Here is a 22,461-nt window from a genome sequence, read left to right as displayed (position 1 = left end):
GATAAGTAGCTGATTGCGGGGGGTCCGATCTCTGGGACACCCCGCAATCTCCAGGACATGACCTGGCTCTCTGTGAGGCGGCACAAGCTCCATTAATTACAATGGGAGCGCCAAACTGACCCGAGTACATAACTTTGTAATCTTGGGTGCTCTCATAGAAATGAATGGAGGGCATGCCGTCTGCCAGTAGGCAACATGCTCTTCTTACAGATAGCCGGGGTCCCGTCCTTGAGATTGCGAGGGGTCCCAGTGGTCGGACCCCCTGCCATCAGCTACTAATCCCCTATCCTGTGGATAGGGGAAAAGTTTACATTCGCCGGAGTTCTTCTTTAAATAGAACCTGTCACCATGTTTGTTTATAATGATATGAACATAGTTGAGTATATAGGCACTCTACACAATGCCAGGGGTTTTTCTGTAAGCCAATAGAGAAGCAAATCTCTATTAATGTGAACACATGGAGGCAGATAAAACGGTATCACAGAATAGGTGACAGGGACATAGTGACAGCATAGTCCTTCTTTAACTCTCCGTCCATGCACAGTGTATGTCCACAACAATCTCCAATGGTAGTCAATAAGCTATTATCTGACTAAGGCTTCTTATGTGCCGGTTATAAAAACAAATCTCTAAAGCTGCTTTTTACAGCACAAAGCAACCAGAAATAAATAATATAAGTAATATAATAATATCATTTTTTTTATTGTGTCATCATCATAAACTATAAGTAGTTGAAAAACGTAAGGTGATACATCATGCAAAAAAATCATTGTTAAAAATGTCTATTTACTAAGATATATCTGACTGCGGACAGGATGTGCAGTGTGAACTTTTTATATTTTGTTGTATCACAGGCTAATTTAAGGAATTCTAACACATTTTGATACATTTACAAACAAATAGGTCACCCTGACATCTGAAACTGAGTTTACTACGAAAGTAGGATGAAAAACCTAGCTGGAGAACGCATGTCCCCTGCTGCTTGTGGATTTAAGTGATGAAGGGAAATGTAATAGTTTGAATTAATCTTCTTTGAATTGCAGAAATGATTAGGATATCTTACTGCAGATTGATCATGGAACATCAAAACATGAAGGTCAAGGAAAGAGAGTGACTCCAATGGGCTTGGGTGCAATGAATGGATATTCTTTCCAGTAGTGACCTGATGGAATGAGATGAGGATCTGTTTCTCTTAATAATAACTGGAATCCGACATTGAGCTTTCAAAAACATTTAGATTCTTTGAGTAGAACATTGAGTGCCTCGGCCAATATTGCTGGGATTGTCATTAATTCAACATCAGAAGTTTCAGGCAGTTTCACCTAGTACAGATTTTGAGACATTAGGTAAAAAGCAACTTCTCCGCAGGCTATTGATTTTTGTTATGGAATTACTCTTTCCAAAGCATTTAGGTGGATTTGTTATGAAAAATGTAATAGCTTACTCTAATTAATGTTCAGCCACAAAATACTATAACTAGAAGGATGGAAGAGGCATTAGGGGCTTTGTATGAATATATTATTGGCTGTTTAGTAGTTTATTAACATACACCAGACATCCTCTTCTGTCAGGTAGGTACATGACCAGTTAGTTGTGTTTCAGAGATCACGGCTATCACTGCTAGGGATGGAAGGAGAGGGATCTTGATGTTCAAAGTTTATCAACAACCATGATCCTGATACATTTAATTTGGGTTAAAAAATGACATGAAGAGCTCCCAAAAGTAGCCATAAGCCTTTAGACATTGCCCCAAGGCCATAGAGCCGTATGCTGAAATATATATATTTTTTTCTTATCTTTTTCTGTTTTCTGCATGTTAATTTCTCTATTTACTTTTTTGCACCTTACTATGTGCACAGTCATCTTGCCTGAGCTTTTATTCTTCTCTGTTATAATCATCTAAAGATATGCTTTACAGTCTAAAGATATGCTTTACAGCCTAAAGATATGCTTTACAGCCTAAAGATATGCTTTACAGCAACCTCATGGACTATGGGAAATGATAGTCTGGAGCTGACTCACTGATTTCTATTGGAGAGTGTTCTGGAAATGCTCTGTAACCTGTGCAGAGGTCATGGAGCAGGGAGGATGAGGAGGTAGAGTGTGAGCATCACCTATGGTGAAAGGTGCTAACTAGCAGATTTTAGTTTGAGGCTATATTCCCACATAGTTTTTTCAGCCGTATTTGCTTTTGATGCATTTAGATTAAGGACACTTATGTAAATTATGGGTGTTTTATGTTGCTTTGATTTTATAGTTTTAGTTTATAATAAGAATTTTTTGTGCTAGATTGTTTGTGTTTGTTCGATTTATCAAAACCTGTGTAGAGGAAGAGTGGCACAGTTGCCCATAGCAACCAATTAGATTGCTTCTTTCATTTTTCATGGGCCTATTTAAAAATAAAAGATGCAATCTGATTGGTTGATATGGGCAACCGAAACCATTTTTTCTCTGCACGGGTTTTAATAAATCTCCCCCCGATGTCTTTTCTTACAAAAGCCAGCAGGATATGGAAAGTGGAATCTGTTTTCATAATGCCTCAGGAAGTCTCCCTCTTTATTCTGTATCTTACACCTAGCAGAATCCAAAGAAACACAGGCCAGCTAGCAACAGGCTAATTATGGTTCTGTAAATATTGAAATGTAAAATAATCAGTGTAGATGAAATGTTACATGTTGTGTTATGGTGAAGATCATCAACGAATCCCCAAAGGGGTATTCCAGTATTTAAAAATAATATTGTGCTGGAACAGGGAGATATAAAAGAAATGAAAATGCTTCCCTTGCCCTAGTCCCCACTGGTCCCTCACAGCTCCTGTTCACCTCTCTCTGGTGCCCTGATCTCCTGCTTCTGAGACAAGTGGTGGGCGGAGGACCTGATGGCTCAGACAGTCACTGGTATAGACAGGACACCTCTGCGGACATTAATAAGCCAAATCGGCATGTTCTGCTCCAAGTGCTCATTTCAGAAGCAGAAAGAAGAGAGAAACAATCAAGAGACCAGACAGAGGTGAATGGGAGCTACGGGAAGCCTTGGGGGTAAGTACTGCCAGCAAAGTAAGTATGGTTTTATTTTCTATTTTCCCCCTACTCCAGCACCATATTATTTACAAAAACAGTTTGGATAACCCTGTTAATGTGCTTCATAGATTATTTTGAAGTGTGAGGTACACTGTTGGTTACTCACAGAGAGCTTCTTTTTTTTTTTTTTCCTTTATCATCTTTATTGATACATGTGACTACCCTTACACAGGCAACTTGTTACACACAACCTTGTATTAATGTCGATAACACTTTTCATTCACTAGGCAGACCTTTATAAGAAGCGCCAATCTATGTGATGGCGACCGATTTCACCTTCCGATCTGTGTAAAGGTTACTTGGCAAGAGTACGTGCATATGACATGTAACTGAAGAACACTTTGCCACTAAAAATAATGCACATTAACATAATACAGTACTTTATGAAATAATTTCAAATAAATACCCACATAACAGATGAAATAATTTGCAGTAACAATATTTTAAAGATCAATACTGTAAAAGATGAGCATATAAAAACCCAACATCTAGAATCCAGACTGTTTTTCCAGCAAACAGAAACCTTTTCCCCCTCATAACAAGTAATTAAAAATTTAAAACAGCTTTTTTTATTTTTTGTCATCTTGCAAAAATGACGTCGGTTTTTGCGAGTACCAATTACAATTTCCCAGGCCTCAACGAACATCCGCGGGGGCGGAGCTTGTTGATGCGCGTGCAGATTCTGTTTCCTGAAAACAACAGCAGTTAAATACAACATGCAAGAGCAGATATTAATGTGTTGTTTTCCCACATTTGCTAGCGACAGAATGATAAGGCTATGTCCACCACCATACACAGGTAACAGATAAGTCCTTGTGACCCCCGGAGATTGGCGGACCGCCACCACAAATGTGTCAGTAATACATCTTGCTATATTAAAAGTGGAAAAAAAAAAAAATTTTTCCCCCAAAGCTATTAGTTTTGGTTTGCAGACATTAAGTATTTGTCTCAATCCCTGAATTAGCAAGGATCTGCGCTGAAGAAGAATCACTGACCAACGGAATTTTTTACAATTAATTTTTTTGTTTTCTGTAAATATAGACTTTTATCCGTTAGAAATATGCAAGATGATTTTTTCGTTTTGTCACAGAGAGCTTCTTAAAGGGGTTCTCCACTGCCCTGCCTTCCGGAGCTCCGCTCGCAGCGTCCAGAAGTTTATTACTCCAAACGCTGTGTGCTGGCTTCCGTGTTCGAGGCCGCCCCCTCGTGACGTCACGCCCGTCCCCTCGTGACGTCATGCCCGCCCCCTCGTCACATCATGCCCGCCCCCTCAACAAAAGTCTATGGGATGGGGGCGTGACTGCTGTCACGCCCCCTTCCCATAGACTTTTGTTGAGAGGGCGGGCGTGACGTCACCCCTCTAGAACCCCTTTAAAGACTATTTTCCTCCCCCCCTCATAGATCAATAAAACATAAACCTTACATTGCTCTCAATTTGAAAACTATCAAAATACATTTGTTATCAGTCTGCACATGCATTTTTCTCTGAAAGACTGTTTCTGACTGACCTCTCATCCATTGGTTTACATAACAGTGTTACATGTATAGGCCAGACTGTTGCAAACATGTTCCTGGAAGCATGACCTGTAGTTGATAAGTGCACTCTCCAGTTACTTAGTTATAGTATAGCTTTGCAGTAATTTTTTTTCTGCAGTCTTTGTATATACACTTGACATCCATTTGCAGACTAAGAGCACGTTAACCATATAACACAAAAGAAATCTACAACAAAAAGTCACATATGAAAAGTAAAAGTCTTGTATTAGTTAATATCTATGACTTTGTTAGAGTGTTTTTTATTCACTCTATACTATTTATGCAGTTACATATATTAGTGAAACTAAACCTGCATTATTTAGGGATTTTCTTTCATCTACAGTACAGTGAAGTTAAAAACATTTGATCCAGTGCTGACTTTGTAAGTTTACCTACTGACAAAGAAATAATCAGTCTATAATTTTAATGGTCGGTTTATTTGAACAGTAAGAAACAGAATAATAACACACAAAAAAAAAAAAGATTTTTTTTAAAGTAAGTTATAAATGGATTTGCATTTTACTCAGGGAAATAAGTATTTGACCCCCTATCAATCAGCAAGATTTCTGACTACAGGTGTCTTTTAAACAGGTAACCAGTTGAGATTAGAAGCACTTTCTTAAAGGGAGTGCTCCTATTCTCAGCTTGTTACCTGTATAAAAGACACCTGTTCACATAAGAAATCAATCAGATTCCAGACATTCCACCATAGCCAAGACCAAAGAGCTTTCCAGGGATGTCAGGACAAGATTGTAAAACGATACTAGGCTGGAATGGGCTACAAGACCATTGCCTAGCAGCTTGGTGAGAAGTTTACAACAGTTGGTATGATTAATCGTAGAGGGAAGTAACACAAAATAGCTGTCAATCTCCCTTGGTCTGGGCACTATGCAAGATCTCATCTTGTGCAATTTCAATGATCATGAGAACGATGAGAAATCAGACCCAAACGAAACAAGAAAATCTCAGAATGTTTTTTTCTTTTTAAATTTTTTTTTTTTACGATTCTGCTTTGTAATAATATAAAAATAATTCAGATTTTCCCTCATTATTCTACACTTAATACCCCAAGTGAAAACAGAATGTTAGAAATCTTTCAAAAAGGAAAAACTAAAATATTGCACTGACATAAGTATTTAGACCCTTTTACTCAATTCTTAGTTGAAGCACCTTTGGCAGCGATTACAGCCTCCAGTCTTCTAGTATTTGGGAATTTTCAGCTATTCTTCTCTGCAGATCCTCTTCATGAGCCATTTTCAGGTCTCTCAAAAGATGTTCGATTGAGTTCAGGTCAGAGCTTTGGCTGGGCCACTCAAGAACATTCACAAAGTTAGCCACTCCTGGCTACAAGGGATCAAGGCCCCAGAACAAAATTTCAAGTGTCATAGCCAGGGTCTGAATACATTAGTAGAATAGTATTTTAGTTTTTCCTTTATAATAAATTTGCAAACATTTCTAAAATTCTGTTTTCATATTCTCATTATACGGTATTGAGTGCAGATTGATGGGGATTTTTATTTTATTTTAACACACCCTAACATAAAATGTTACAAAAGTGAAAGGTTATGAAGATTTTCCAAATGCATTGTAAAGGCTTTCTTGTTCCCAGACATGCCACTTAATATCTGGAACAATGACCCCTCTCCAGCATCTGTTTCATATTACTTATATTATTCCGTTTAATGAAAAGTACATAGGACATTGAAAACATTAAATGGTGGTTATTTTTATTTTAAAAAAATGTAGTCAAAACTTGTCATAGTGAAATTTTGCTCGGATGGGTCCCCTTTTGTAATGGGCTCTCCTGGCTCATAGGACATATGTAAGTGTACACTGGTTTTTGTGGGACTTGAAAGTGTGTTAAATTGGTCATTTTCCTAACCCTTGTGACGGAATATATTAATTTTAAGAAGACGAGAGGCTCCTATCATTGCATTAATCTCTCTTTAATGCTCAAATAGCAATAACATTAAGTATATCATATCTACATGTGAAGAAAAAAATCTGCCATATGTATGGCAACAGGTAAACAATAGGTAACTGAGGTAACCAATCAGTAACGATCTGAGGCTTTATAAACTGCCGCTTTGAATAACTCCTCCTCTTTCGACATGCAAATCAAGAAATCAGGTATATGTAGACGAAAAACACTTCAACTAGTAGAACTTCATCAGGAAAAATATAGGACGGAGGTGAACCGATGATCCTAGGAAATCTGTAGGAAAATATCTTGTCTGTAGTCAGCCATTAGTATTCTGAAAGATAAGAGAAAAGAATATCGGGATGGGTTAAAATAGAGGGAGGGATGATACTCGCCTCCCGTCTTCATAAAATCAATATTTTCCGTCACAAAAGTTATAAAAATCACCAATTTTATTTACGGGAGGCTCCTATCATTGCAAGTTTAAAGCTATTTTATCTATGGTATAGTAAATGATACATTATATACTAGAAGGAAGGACAGACATAGATATGTGAGATTGGGGTTTAAAATAAAAAGTTTTGAAAGTAGTGTCAGAAGACCAGTCTGCTGCTTTAAAGGATATCTGACAGAGAACCTCCCGATTGTACAGCTTTAGTTGACATAGCACTCCAAGTAGATTGAGCACCAAAAACTGAAATATCTATACCTGCTAAAGACATGGTGTGTTTTACCTATCTAGCAAGAGTAGATGAAGAGACAGGTAAATGTGGATGACAAAAAGAAAGAAGTAATTGAGAAGAAGAACGAAGAGATTCAGTCCTACATTCATAAGATTTTAGACATCTAACAATACATAATTTAGGGTGTAAAGGAAACATAAGATTGAAAAACAAATGAAGGTTTGTTTTTGTATGACAGGAAATAAAATAAATTGAACCCCATGAGGGGAATAGTGTCTATTAGAGATGTCTAGAGCTCGAACATCCGAAATCCGTTTAATGGAAATAAGGCAGAGAAGAACGTTAAGTTTGAAAGATAAAAACTTAAGAGATAAATCATCATTATCTTCCCAAGAGGAGAAAAGATTAAATAAGAGGGATACATTGAGGGATACATCCTATGTAGAATTATATTTAGGTAAAAGTGGACGTCTAAAACGAATACCTTTCATAAGACGGCAAACCAAAGGATGTTTACCAACAGGAATGGAATCAATAAGAGCGTGGGCTGAAGATATAGTAGACCTATAAGCATTAGGGTATGTTCACACTGAGGAATTGGGGCGGAAATCAAGCAGAAATTTTCTGCCTCAAAATATTGTTACTTTTCCACAAGAACTCACAGAGATTTCGTGTGGAATTTCGCGTGGAATTCGAGCGGAATTGGCGCGGAATTCGAGCGGAATTCCACACGCGGAAATGAAAATTTCAAGCGGAGGAGGAGAAGAGTATAATATATATATTTTCCTCTTTTTTTTCATGCGGAAATTCTGCGCCAATTCAGTGCGAATTCTGCGCGAATTCCGTGCCGTTTATGCGCCAATTCCGCGTGGAAATGATTCTGACTGAATTTTTTTTTAACATTGATCTCTATGGGAGTAAGATGCTGATTCCGCCTGAAAGAAAGAACATGTTCTTTCTTCAAGCGGAACAGACTTCCTCGTCAGAATTCTGCTTGAGGAAATTCCTCAGTGTGAACTGAGGGGCAGAAATTCTGCACAGCTCTATGGGGATTTTCACCGCTGAATGAATTGGAGAGCAAAAAGCAAGCATAATTACTCGTGGAAATTCCTCTCCAATTCCTCAGTGTGAACATACCCATAATAGTTCTATAGGCCTTGCCAAAGTCAAAAGAATCAGATAGGAAATTCAAAATGTGGGATAAAGGTGCATGAACGGGATCCAAATGCAGTTGTGTGCACCAATAAAGCCAAAGGCAGGCTGATCTGTAAGCAGATCTGGTACCTTGTGCCCATGAATCGGATACGATATCTCTAGGTTATTGTGAAAATTCTGAATCCACTGTTGTTGACCCAAAATCAACCAAGCCACTTGAGACAGGGAACCTGCTAGAAGAAGAGGATTGTAATTCCCTGCTGGGTCTAATAGTAGAGAATGATGAGGTAGAATAATCCTCGGAATGTCTATAGTCATACTCAAAATTTGAGGGAACCAAGTTTGAGTTGGCCACCATGGAGTGATTAGAACAATTGTTGATTCCTGAATCCAAACCTGTAGAAGTACCCTCGGAATGAGGGAGAATGGGGGAAATGCGTATAGGGTGTCCTGAGGCCAAAGTTGTCGAAACGCATCTATTTCTAGAGCTTAAGGGTCTGGTCGCCAACGGAAAAAAATCTTCCTGGGACAAAATCTTCTGAAAAATGGTCGGATCCAACTTCCAATCGCTGGAATCCGAGAGAAGACGGGAATTCCAATCTGCTACAGATTTGGAAATACCTGGGATGTATTTGGCCTTCAGTACAATGTTCTTGTCCAGACAGAAATGCCAGAAATCCCTTGCAATGTCGGCTAAGATCTTCGATCTGGGACCTTCCAGATGATTGATGTATTGAACTGCTGAAACATTGTCCAAGTGAAGTAGAATACAACAATTGGATTTGAGTTTTGCAAAACACTTGAGAGCAAAAAAACTGGCTAACAATTCCAGGCAATTGATATGGAGTTGAGACTCGGTTTCTGACCAACTCTTTCCTGTTGATTGGTGACCGTTGATTGGTGACTTGAGTCCGATTCTATCACCATATCTGGTTTGGAATTGAAAATGGTCTTTCCATTCCTGAACGTGGTGAAGCCACCAAAATAGTTCCTCTTTGGCATCGGAAGATAGGGGAATTTTGTCTGAATAATGCAGACCTTCCCTGAGGTGTTGAGATTTTAGTCTTTGGAGAGCCCTATAATGTAGAGGTGCTGGGAAGATTGCCTTAATCGAGGCAGAAAGTAACCCTACGATGCAAGCGAGTGTTCTTAAGGAGATTAGACTTTTTGAAAGGATAGAACGTATTTCTTTGGGAATCATACGCATCTTCCTGTTGGGAAGACTCAGTAGAGCTGATTGAGTGTTGATTAGAAATCCTAAGAATTCCACTTCTTTGGAAGGAATTTGTATTGATTTTTTGAGGTTGATAAGAAAACCTAGGTCTTTGAGCAGAGAAAGGGTCCATTCTAGATGGTGATGAATTAAATGTAGGGACGAAACCATGATCAATATGTTGTCCAGATATATAATAAGACGAACACCTCTGCTTCTGAGAGTGGCTACAACTGGTCTTATCAATTTTGTGAAGCACCATGGGGCCAAAGATAGGCCAAATGGAACGAAAGTAAATTGCCACTTCTGGTTCTTCTAAATAATTTGTAGATAGTGATGGAAAGAAGGATGAATTGGGGCAGTCAGATATGCGTCCTTGAGATCTATCTTGGGAAAAAAGGGGCAGGTTGGTGTGTAACAGGTGGGTATTGAATTCTTTCTTGAGGTACGGTAGGGCCTCTTTGAAATGAACAGGAAGTGGAGGCTCGGCTGGGAAAGCGGCCCTTTCCTCTCCCAGCCATGTCAAAGACTCTAGTGTTAATTACCCGTTTCAAGGAAGTTTGCAAAACAAATTGATTGTTTTGCAGGAGAGTCAGATATGTCCAAGCAATGATGTCTCTTCCGGGTGGACTTCTCGGGTCTGTCAAGGCCTTTGGCCTTTTTAGTGGTTGAGTTGTCTGCCGACTAGAAATGGTTGCGGATGGAGTAGACGGATAAGCGAGAGGAGTAGCCTAATGAGACTGTGATATCGCCATGGCTACAGTCCTATATTATCCTGCATTTAGGACATGACATTTGGAAAGCATTTTGCATAGACTTATCTACTAAATTTTGAATCTGAATAGAGGAGACCCGGTCACAGTCAGCTGACTGGGGTAACTCCTCTTCCATTTTCATTTCAACTACCTCATGAGACATATTAGGGCAATATATTAATAGATATATACTATGTAATAATTTATGAATATTTCAGAATTCTCAATTCTATATAAATATAACATTTTAATGAAATAGTATAAGAGAATTGCTCCTATATATAAGGGGTCAACGAAGAATAGCAAGGTGACTGCTGAAATAGTGATGCTCACTCCGTGCCGGCTCCAATATCACTGTCAGGAATGTGAGCCCGCGAAGCAGAAATATTGCTGCGCTGCAGGCAAACTCTCGTGAGAGTTCGGGGCTGAACCCCGAACAATGGAGCTTCTTCAGATAGATGGAGTCGCCGGAGTAACAAGTAATAAGATTTGTGTACAGGTAAATACATAGATAGAAACACAGATGTATAACAAAGCAATGTATATACCGTATTTATCGGCGTATAACACGCACTTTTTAGGCAAAAATTTTTAGCCTAAAGTCTATGTGCGTGTTATACGCCGATACCGCCCCAGGAAAGGCAGGGGTAGAGAGGCCGTCGCTGCCCGCTTCTCTCCCCCTGCCTTCCCTGGGGTCTAGAGCCCTGCTGCCGGCCCTTCTCACCCCCTGGCTATCTGCGCCGCTGCCCGTTCTGTCCCCCTGACTATCGGATCACCAGGGGGAGAGAAGGGGCACCCATTGCCGGCGCCGCTGCCGCGTTGCCTCCCCCCATCCCCGGTGGCATAATTACCTGGGTCGGGTCCGCGCTGCTTTAGGCCTCCGGCGTGCGTCCCCTTCGTCGTTGCTATGCGCTGCACAGCGCGGCGCATGACGTCAGTGCGCCGCACCGTGCATAGCAACGACGCAGGGGACGCACGCCGGAGGCCTGGAGCAGCGCGGACCCGACCCAGGTAATTATGCCACCGGGGATGGGGGGAGGCAACGGGGCAGCGGCGCCGGCAATGGGTGCCACTGCCCCTTCTCTCCCCCTGGCTGTCGGCGGCGCTTCTCTCCCCCTGGCTATCGGCGCCGGCAATGGGGCGCCGGTACTGATAGTCAGGGGGACAGAACGGGCAGCGGCGCCGATAGCCAGGGGGAGAGAAGGTCCGGCAGCAGCGCTCTAGACCCCAGGAAAGGCAGGGGGAGAGAAGCGGGCAGCGACGGCCTCTCTCCCCCTGACTTTCCTGGGGATGTATCGGGGTATACACGCGCACACACGCACCCTCATTTTACCATGGATATTTGGGTTAAAAACTTTTTTTACCCAAATATCCTTGGTAAAATGAGAGTGCGTGTTATAGGCCGGTGCGTGGTATACCCCGATAAATACGGTATATGCACAGATGTAACAGAAGTATGAAGAGAAAAGCTGGGGAAAATAACATAAATATAGATAATAAGGGGAAAGCATAATAAGGAGTCATGGGAATAGTTAACAATTATTAACAGTAATTATTACAATGACTGTTATATGAGGTAAGGCAAACAGATATATGTATCTTTCTTGATGAGCAATAAAGAAAGAGGAGGAGTTATTCAAAGCAGCAGTTTATAAAGACTCAGATCGTTACTGATTGGTTATCTCAGTTGCCTATTGTATACCTGTTGCCATTCAGATGGCAGATTTTTTTCTTCACATCTACTTATGATATACTTAATCTTATTGCTATTTGAGCATTAAAGAGAGACTAATGCAATGATAGGAGCCTCCCGTCTGAAATAAAATCTTAAGTTTTACTAAGGTGCTGTCTACATGTATATAAATCTAGTTTTTACTAGGGGTTTGTTTGTTTTCTCCACAGGTTAAAAATGCAGCTGCCAATGTTCTCAGGGAAACATGGTTAATTTACAAAAACACGAAACTGGTGAAAAAGATAGACCATGCAAAAGTGAGGAAACATCAGCGCAAATTCTTACAGGCTATCCACCAGTAAGTGCTTTCTCATTTTATGACAATTTCTCAAAAATAATTACCTCTTAAATGTATGTAACCCTTCTCTTGCTGAATGGATTTTTGACTCTTTTGGCACAAGATATGCAACAAATGATTTAGCTTGTGTAAAGGAGTTTGGGGCCCTACATTAAATTAAAATACTAATGCCTTACCCGAAGGACATAAATAATTTTTTTAAACTAATCTGAAAATTTTGCATTTTGCAATAATGAACTGACATTATCATCATCACCACAGGCAAGACAACAGTGGTGACAGGTGACACCAATATAAATATATGGCAACAGAGAATCCACACCGAACTGTGCATCGGCCACTATAGCATGCCCAGAACACTCTCTCTAATAAAAGTCAATGAGTGAGCTCCAGACTATTATTTTCTATGGTCTAAGACAGGGGCCCTCTTGTCATGTGTCCCTCACATATAATGCCCCCCTGTCATGTGCCCCTCACTTATAATGCTCCCTGCCATGTTTCTCTCACATTAAATTTCCCTTTTTTTCCCCCTTAAGTTTCATAATGCCCCGTGTACTATACAGTGCCCCTGTGGTGTTTCCTACAGCTTACCACACACACACACACTCTCTCTCTCTCCTTCGCTCTCTCTCTGGCTCACACACACACTCACACACACTCACACTCCGTAGGATCTTACCAAAAGAAAGACTTAGCTAGCCCAACCTACAGCTTACTTGAACTATGTGAGCTGCGGGGACGTGATTTCCTGGCGCCGGCACGATGATGTGACGTCATCACGCCACTCTGCTAGGGATCGCGTCCCCGCCGCTCACAAGCAAGCAGCAAGCAGTGTGTGAGAAAGATGGGTGAATGGTGGAGCGGGAGCTCACAGCTTCTGCTCCAGCATGCTAGAGTTTGCCCCGGATAAATGTCCTGCATTAAGTACATTTTTACTTTCTATATTTTACTAGTATCCTTAAAGTAAACAACCTACCAAAATCTTAATTTAGCGAATATCACAAAGTGATATGTGATGTTACATTATCACAACTGGTCTTTGACCAATTACAACCAGTCTATAGCCAATCACATATAAATATTAGAGGAACAGATAATGGCAGGTAATAGGGTTGGCATCAACATATTTAAGGTCGGATCCCCCTATGATAAGCAATACTTAAGCTGGCCATACACATTAGTCAGAGATCAGTAAAAATGACAGTTTTGACTACTTTGGGCATGTAAATCTCCTAGACTTAATACATATCTATTAAACTCTGTCCGATCATGGATCTTCTTAGTCAATAGTTGTTTACTATGGGATGTAAATGACACTGTAGACCAGTCATACTTGATTTTCTTCTTGTTGACACATTTGCATGATCTTTAGTTATATTTAGTGTAAGTTTCAGAGTAATTATCTGAAAAGTTATTACACACGTGACCTTTATGTATATCTATAGCAGTCAATGTTGTCTTGCATATTGTATAGCAAATATGTTTGAATGATCCACTTTTTATCTAATGCGTATGGCCAGCTTAATACTCTGGGTCTCTACTCTGCTATAAAGGATCTTAGTTGGTAAATTCCTGTCTGTTTTCCCAAGACTGACATTTACCTATATTCATAGGATAGATGATAACTTTCTGAATCCTTCAGGCACCAATGTTGGCACCCTCACCAATCACTGGAACAGGCGCTCCATGCCCCCAATTGAGCATGTGTGCTGCATGTTTAATCCCTGTGGGACTGACAGAGATAGCTGAGCAATGTGCTTGGCTATATCTATTGGTCCCATAGTGATTGAATAGAGCAGCAGATAGCTGATACTTCTTTCAAAAATATTTTTATTGAGCGTTGGACACATCCAGTACCATAGTTTCCTGCTTTTAAATACAACACTACAAACAATTATTCAATATAATGTGCACAACATATTAAACGTGACTCCAGTCGCGCCTTTTTAAATAACGGTTATATTTACTTTATTTACAAGAAATACATGAGTGATAGCAGTTTTACCCCCGGTTGGATACATCCTGTAAGAAACGGGGTAAAACTGCTATCAATCATGTATTCCTTGGGAAAAACTTCTGCAAATAAACCACTGGGCTACTTATGTCTAAACATCATTCTGGACTTAGATGTATACATCCTTTTCTGTAGAATTCTGCCATTAGAGGGGAACTATTAGAACTGATCTATCATTACTAATTTGTTGGACATACATAATGTATGCAACTATTGTAGTTTTAGCTTCTAAATAATACATGATAGCTTTGCTGATCTGGATTTCCTATATTGTTGTGGAGTATGGGTAAATGTATTATAGAACTGTCGCCACCCAAGACATGTCTATTTTAGTAAAATCTTTAGTTTTTAATGAAGAAAGCAAAACAAAAACTATTCTGAAGCCTTGCTTCTTTAAACTCTGCAATGCGCCATTTCTCTGTTATTCCACCCAGACATTTTTGAATAAAATGACAACTGGGTGTTACCAGTTGGGGTATCTCCCAACATTGTCCAACCAGTGTTTACTCTGCTAAATGTATAGGGACACGCCGCCTCTTGGCAAGGGTAATGGTAACACTCAGTTGTCAATTTATTTACAAATATTTAGACAGAATAACAGAGGAATGGTATGCCCCGTGTACACTACCGAGAATATCCACAAAGAATTCCATACAGATTTTGCCTTGCTGCATCTGCCGATTAATTTTAATGGAAACTCTGCTGCTCAGTTCACGCATCGGAAGTTCTGTAACAGAGGAATTCACCAATAAAAGGACGGTTTGAGAAATAATTCTGTAGCATTGTTACAGTATTTCATGGGGAATACAAGTATTTACTAAAGCAGACATATCACAAATGGAGACAAATGCTCTTTAAAGGGGTTAGCCAATGTGCCTTCTGTGGCTTCATGCAGCTGGAAGAGTGGGGCCATATTCTCAAGATCACATGGGATCTCAGTGGTCAGACAAGAAGTTTTTTTGGGCTGGATAACCCCTTTAATGGTATTTGAATCTTTAACTTAAATGACAGATTTGCAGAAATTGGTTATTTTGTAGAATAACAAAAAAAAATTAAAGTGGTTCTTTGGAAGTACATCTATATGTATATGCAGTAAGCTCATTTCTAACGTACGGATAATTTTTTATTTTTTATTTTTTTGTCCACTAATAAATAATTTTATGTATTTGTATATCTATTTGTATATCTATACAAACACAAACCCTTCTGGAGTCATGGCTTGACATATGTTTATGAGCCAAAAGTAAGACTATATGAGGTAATAAGTGCACACACCATTACGTGTAGGAATATTTTATGTACTCCCAGAACTTTAAAGGGGTACTCCGGTGGGAAAAAAAAAATTTTAAATCCACTGGTGCCAGAAAGTTAAACAAATGTGTAAATTACTTCTATAAAAAAAAAAAAATCTTAATCTTTCCAGTACTTATCAGCTGCTATATACAACAGAGTAAGTTCTTTTCTTTTTGAATTTCTTTTCTGTCTGACCACAGTGCTCTCTGATGACATCTCTGTCCATGTCAGGAACTATCCAGAAAAGGAGAGGTTTGCTATGGGATTTGCTCCTGCTCTGGACAGTTCCTAAAACTAACAGAGGTGTCAGCAGAGAGCACTGTGGTCAGACAGAAAAGAAATTCAAGAAGAAAAGAACTTCCTCTGTAGTATACAGCATCTGATAAGAACTGGAAGGATTTAGATTTTTTAATAGAAGTAATTTACAAATCTGTTTAAATTTCTGGCACCGGTTGATTAAAAAAAAAAATGCTTTCCAATGGAGTACCCCTTCCTATCCAAAAAGTGTAGTTTTAAGTTCCCCTTAACATGTATACCTTCTTCCAGTTTATTTTAAACAGGTATCCTTTGTTTGTCTTGTTTTTATTATTTTTATTTTTTTTCCTACAAAATGAAAATAGAGCTCGGAAGTAAGTTGCACTGTATCAGCTGCTGTTTCAAACTTATGAAGACTTTTTATGACTGCATGCCATGAACTGATTATTTCTCTCTGGATCATCTACTTTGCTGCTTGAGGGGGTGCCAGCTCCTGAGAATGGACTGCTGCCCTGTCAATCACAAATCAATTATTGATATGATTGCTGTCATGGAATCTTAACCTGAAGTCATGATCGTAAACCTGTGATAAGTGATTTTATATTTATCCAATGATAATAAGATGATTTGTATATTATTGTTATTAGGTGAGGCTTACACACAAAAAAAGAAAAGAGGTTCTGTTCTTTTCTTCTCAAAAAGTTTGTGTCCAAATTGCTTTAAGGGGTTCCATACTAATTTATACAAAGTTCCCAAGTGTAACCATTTTGAGTGGTCACATTGTCCAAATGTACAGTATGATATATGCTTACATAGTTTTTTACTTTAAAGAGTATTTCTACATTATCTGAAGTGTAACTTCGAACTCCGTGGCAGCAATACTGTCCCCTTCCATGCACCAGAGACTGGTTGCAACTGTTACCTGTGTACTACATTCCAGAACAGGAGCAGGTATAAGGAAGAAACAGGGATACATTCAATAGTCACATATATGCTAGCTGTCTAGTACTCCAATGGAAAAAAAAGTCAACTGGTGCCAGAAAGTTAAACAGATTTGTAAAGTACTTTTATTGTAAAATCTTAAGCCTTCCCATACTTATCAGCTGCTATATGCTCCATTGGAAGTTGTGTAGTTCCTCCTGACCACAGTGCTCTCTGCTGACACCTCTGAATGTGTCATGAACTGTCCAGAGCAGGAAAGGTTTGCTATGGGGATTTGCTCCTGCACTGGACAGTTCCTGACACGGACAGAGGTGTCAGCAGAGAGCACTGTGGTCAACTTCTTCTGCAGTATACAGCAGCTGATAAGTACTGGAAGGCTAAAGATTTTAAAATAGAAGTAATTTACAAATCTGTTTAACTTTCTGGCACCAAGTTTAAAAACATTTATTTTCCACCAGAGTACCCCTTTAAGGATGAATCTGATTATATAGAAATTCTAACACACGCTATGATGGATGGTTCTTTATTTCTTTCTTTCTTTTTCTTTTTTCTATTACAACCTCTCTAGTTCAAACAAGTAGAATATGTTATATATTGAAGTGTTTGTACTCCACGTGGTCACACTTGGTAACCTTAACTTAAATTAGTATGGAACTTCTTTAAATTATCTTCTTTTGAGCTGGAGATATTCAGATATTCATCAAGTGATGAAGGAGTTAAAGTGTTTTCTGCGTCCCTCAATTTTATTATTATTGTGTGGACTGCACTATTTTATTGTCTTTTTTATGAAACGGTGAATTATCCTTCTGAATATCTGTTAACAATGTAATTTCAAGCCATAAGACAGCAAGAAATACTGTAATAACAATGCTATCAGATTATCTTATTATCAGTTCAGTAATATCTATCTAAAGTGGACCTGTCAGCTCTATTACGGCTCCTGTTTTGTTAAGTTCAGGCTATAAAAAAATTGCAACACAAGAAAATCAACTGATCTCTGTATAGATTCCTCATCTTTATGCCACTGGTTCTGCCTGAGTTGTACATTAAAGGGGTACTCCACTTCCCCAGTGTTCGGAACATTTCGTTCCCAATGCTTGAAGCGGATGGTGTGACATCACAGCCACGCCCCTCGTTACGTCACGGCCCCCTCAATACAAGTCTATGGGAGGAGGCGTGACATGCCCCTCTCATAGACTTTCATTGAAGGGGCATAGCGTGACATCACGAGGGGCATGGCCGTGACATCACGACCCCCGCCGCCCGCACCCAGCTATTTAAACAAACGCCGGTCGCTGCACAGAGATCACAGGGGTCTCAGCTGTTGGTCACCCGTGATCTGACATCTTATCCCCTATCCTTTCGATAGGGGATAAGATGTCTAGAGGCAGAGTGCCACTTTAAGGTTCACTTATTTCTATAGGATATAAGAACCAGGGTACTGTGGTGTAATCCTATGTTTTCTACAGTACCCACTAAATGCCATTAGAGAGTGGGATCACTTTGTAAAGTAGCAATCTGACCTTGAAAAAAGGATGATGGGGCCAACATGAGCTTAGACACACCTCAATTTGGGTCCCATTTCTTTTGTTATAATTGCATTTATATTATTTACACTATGTTGACCTTTAGTATTTTAGAGGACAGACTAGCTATATGATTAGAATTGCAATTGGCATGTTTTGTTGCATCATACTCTGCCAGTTTAATTGTATACGATAGACTGAGCCATAGAAACTCTCTACAGACACTATGTGATCCTGTTCTTAAAGCCTGTTCATAACAAAACATTACATATACAATTGGCAAATATCCTTTAAATAAGAACAAACCTGATAGAAAATTACCTAATATGTTTTTGGCAGATGGATAGTTTCTTTATTTTGACCAGTGCAGCTAAATTTTGGAAACAATACAGAAACCGTTTAGGCAGAGAAGACAAATCTCCTAGACAGGTCAATAGATTAATGAAATAATGCATGATGTTTTCTTAATCCTTTGGTCACTATAGGATACAGGTGTTCTGGATTTGTAGATAATCTTCAGCTTATTTTATCTAATTTTAAGATACAATGTGACCATTGACAATGCAACTTTGGAACTGATGCCAGTCAGGTGTCTGATGTCCCTTATGGTATAAATTCAATGTAACTTAGGTTTCAGTCCAAAGATGTCCCTAAATAGCAGCCATTTTTTAACTACAAAAATATTCTTTCATATACGCACAATCTGTGTAAAGCTTTGACAGTCCTTACATTGATTCTTCCCCTCATAGAACCCGGCCATGTATCAATTAGACATATTAAAGGGGTACTCCGGCGCTAAGACATCTTATCCCCTATCCAAAGGATAGGGGATAAGATGCCTGATCACGGGGGTCCCGCCGCTGGGGACCCCCGTGATCTTGCACACAGCACCCGGTTATAATCAGTCCCCGAAGCATGTTCGCTCCGGGTCTGATTACTGGCGATCACGGGGCCGGAGCATTGTGACGTCACGGCCCCGCCCCCGTGTGATGTCATGTTCCGCCCCATTCCATAGGCTTGCATTGAGGGGGCAGAGCGTGATGTCACGCGGGGGTGGGGCCAATGCTTCGGCCCCCGTGATTGACAGTAATCAGACCCAGAGCGAACGTGCTCCGGGGACTGATTATAACGGGGTGCTGCGTGCAAGATCACGGGGGTCCCCAGCGGCGGGACCCCAGCGATAAGGCATCTTATCCCCTATCCTTTGGATAGGGGATAAGATGTCTTAGCGCTGGAGTACCCCTTTAAGACAATCATTTATAGAAACAAAGAAAGAAGATTAGCATAGCCATTAATAGCGTTAATAGAGTCCTACGGAATATCTACCAGGAGAAATTTTGGGCAGAGATTCCGTCGGGACTGATCGGCAATGTGCCATTTCAATGAACGTCAATGCATTTCAGAGCAGATTCTGGCAGAAGAATGAACATATTCATTCTTTTGGTGGAGCCTGGGGTCTAAAATTTTCAATGCGGAACATCCATTGTGGAAATTCTATTGTGTGAATGGTGCAGCAGGATCCCATTGAGAACAATGGGAGGCTGTTGCACCGTATTTTCTAAGTGGAATTCAGGAGCAGAAGTCTGCCCAGAAATTACATAGTGAGAATGGGCCCTTATGGTCCTGTTTATATGCACATTGAACAAAGCTAAGAGGGACCAACCTGGGTTACTGCAGCTCAGATCCCACTTAATGGAAGCTAAGCTACAGTAACTAAGCACTAACACTAAACAATGTATAGAGCTGTCTGTTTTCGGCTCTTCTCACAGATATTGATGGCCTATCCTGAGGATAGACCATGAATAAAAAGTCCCCTTTAAATACATACTCCATCAGTGATATGGAAAGGAGCCATAGATTGGCCTTGTTGCCATTCAGTGTTAAGTACACACATAACAACCAAGTCAGGAAAATGTACTTGTAAGTATTGTTTTAGCTGCTGGTCAATTTAAATATGCTTTTATGTAATGGAAATTCTCACTTATCACTGTATTTTCATCAAGAGATATCAAACACCCCCTAACCCAATTCATCTCAGACTAAAAAAAAGGGCTATACTTATATCAGCACACGCAGATACAGGAGAGTCTTATTTTGGTATATTAGATGATCTAGCTTCATAGATTGTTCGGTATGTTTTCTGGTATCTGCTTGTCATGATACTTGCTGCTTTTCTCGATCATAAATAAATTGTTTGCTCTTATACTATAATCAGAACATAGTTTAAAGGGGTATTCCGGCTGTATACATCTTATCCCCTATCCAAAGCATAGGGGATAAGATCTATGATCGCAGGGGTCCCGCTGCTGGGGACCCCCTCGATCTCGGTGCAGCCCCCGGCAGAATGCCGGGGGCTGCACCGAGATCGCGGGGGTCCCCAGCGGCGGGACCCCTACGATCATACATCTCATTCCCTATCCTTTGGATAGGGGATAAGATGTATACAGCCAGAATACCCCTTTAAGGGCATCAAATTTTTTTGCTCTGTGCTCTGCTGTGTTGAAGAAGCATGCTTTTCATTCTACAGAAACATAACAAAACTGATCTATCCGATTTCTCAAGACATTTCTCACATCCTATGAACTTCTCCTGCAAGATGCATGTGATTCTGAGCTCCAGTAAATTATGGAAAGAGATTAATATCCAATTGTTTTTTCAGGTTACGAAGTGTTAAAATGGAACAACGGAAACTAAATGATCAAGCTAATACATTGGTGGATTTGGCAAAGGTTGGTAGAAATCATACATTTCTAAAGTAGGGCCAAATTCAAGAAAAAGTCATGGATAAAGCGAGGGTTAATAATTATTTTCTGCTTCAATCGAATCATTTCACATTACTTGCCCTTCTCTCCTATACATCCCCATTCATTCTATACCTGCCGTATTGTTCACAACAACAGGAGATACATGAGGGTGAAATCTGTGTAGGTATTAGTGTTGAGTGGCATAGGCCATATTCGAATTCGCGATATTTCGCAGATATTCGTCATATATTCGCTAAATTCGCATATTCGTAATATTCGCTATTCATTTTCGCATATACGAAACTTCGCACAACAGTCTCACACAGTAGTATTAGAGCCTTCTTTACACCACACAAGCTGGAAGCAGAGAGGGATGATCACTGTGATGTGTACTGTGAAAAAAACATATATTGCTAAATTCGCGAATATTCGCGAATAAAATTCCAATTGTTACATAGTTAGTATGGTTGAAAAAAGACATACGTCCATCAAGTCCAACCAGGGATTTGAAGTGAAGGGTGTATATTCGTGAATATTCGCGAGCAACACTAGTAGGTATATAAGTGGCAGGGGACAGTGTAAAAACAGGTGTGATGGACTGAATCCGCAATATTTTGTATAAACTTCCAAATTTCTGACTCTTGTGTTCAACCTACTGGTATGAATCTAGCTAAAACCAATGTGACATTGGCCCCAATTCTACAGGAGAGATGAGAAGAGACACATTAATGACTTGGCCCATATTTGTTCGAGAACAAATCAATACTATGTAAGATATCAATATTATGCCTTGTAGGATCTATACTACTAAGTTTATGTAGGCAATATTGTAAAATATTTATGTGTGCATCATTGCATCTATTAAATATTAAGGAATTAACAAGTAGGTGAAGCTGGGATTTTTAATAAATATATAATATCAATTGTATGATTGTTAGCTAAATAATATACTAAATGTAACAGAGCAGTATATATTCACCTATGTCCTACATTCTATGTATTGCCCATCTGCTGTTGGATGCCAAGCCAGAAAAGATGACTTGTCTTTATGTTCCCTATTAACATTAAAATAAATTTTCTATGCACTGTTTTATACCTTTTTAAGTACAATGACAGGGATGTCACTGCTAAAAAAAATTACACATATCAAGCATAACACATGACGGAATTAAAAGGGTTTTCTGGGTAAAATGTATTGATGACCTATCCCCAGCATACTGTAGGTCATCAATATCAGATTGATGAGTGCCCGCACCCGGCTCCCCTGCTAATGAGCTGTTTGCCAGGGGTGTGGCAGTGGTGTACACAATAAAA

The 22,461-nt window shown here is 39.7% G+C and overlaps 1 protein-coding gene across 2 annotated transcripts in view; it reads left to right on the top strand.

The window, feature by feature from the left end:
• Positions 1 to 22,461, top strand: part of KCNN2 (potassium calcium-activated channel subfamily N member 2) — a 245,827-nt gene that overhangs the window by 215,865 nt on the left and 7,501 nt on the right. For both annotated transcript variants that reach the window (XM_056537445.1, XM_056537446.1), the window contains 2 exons: positions 12,246 to 12,373; positions 21,063 to 21,132. In XM_056537445.1, the coding sequence (XP_056393420.1) occupies positions 12,246 to 12,373; positions 21,063 to 21,132 (198 nt within the window). The remainder of the gene's footprint in view (positions 1 to 12,245; positions 12,374 to 21,062; positions 21,133 to 22,461) is intronic.

This window comes from Hyla sarda, chromosome 1 (genome assembly GCF_029499605.1).
Source record: "Hyla sarda isolate aHylSar1 chromosome 1, aHylSar1.hap1, whole genome shotgun sequence".
NCBI classification, from domain to species: Eukaryota; Metazoa; Chordata; class Amphibia; order Anura; family Hylidae; genus Hyla; species Hyla sarda.
Note: the sequence above shows the minus strand (reverse complement) of the source record. Positions and strands in the feature narration are given on the sequence as shown.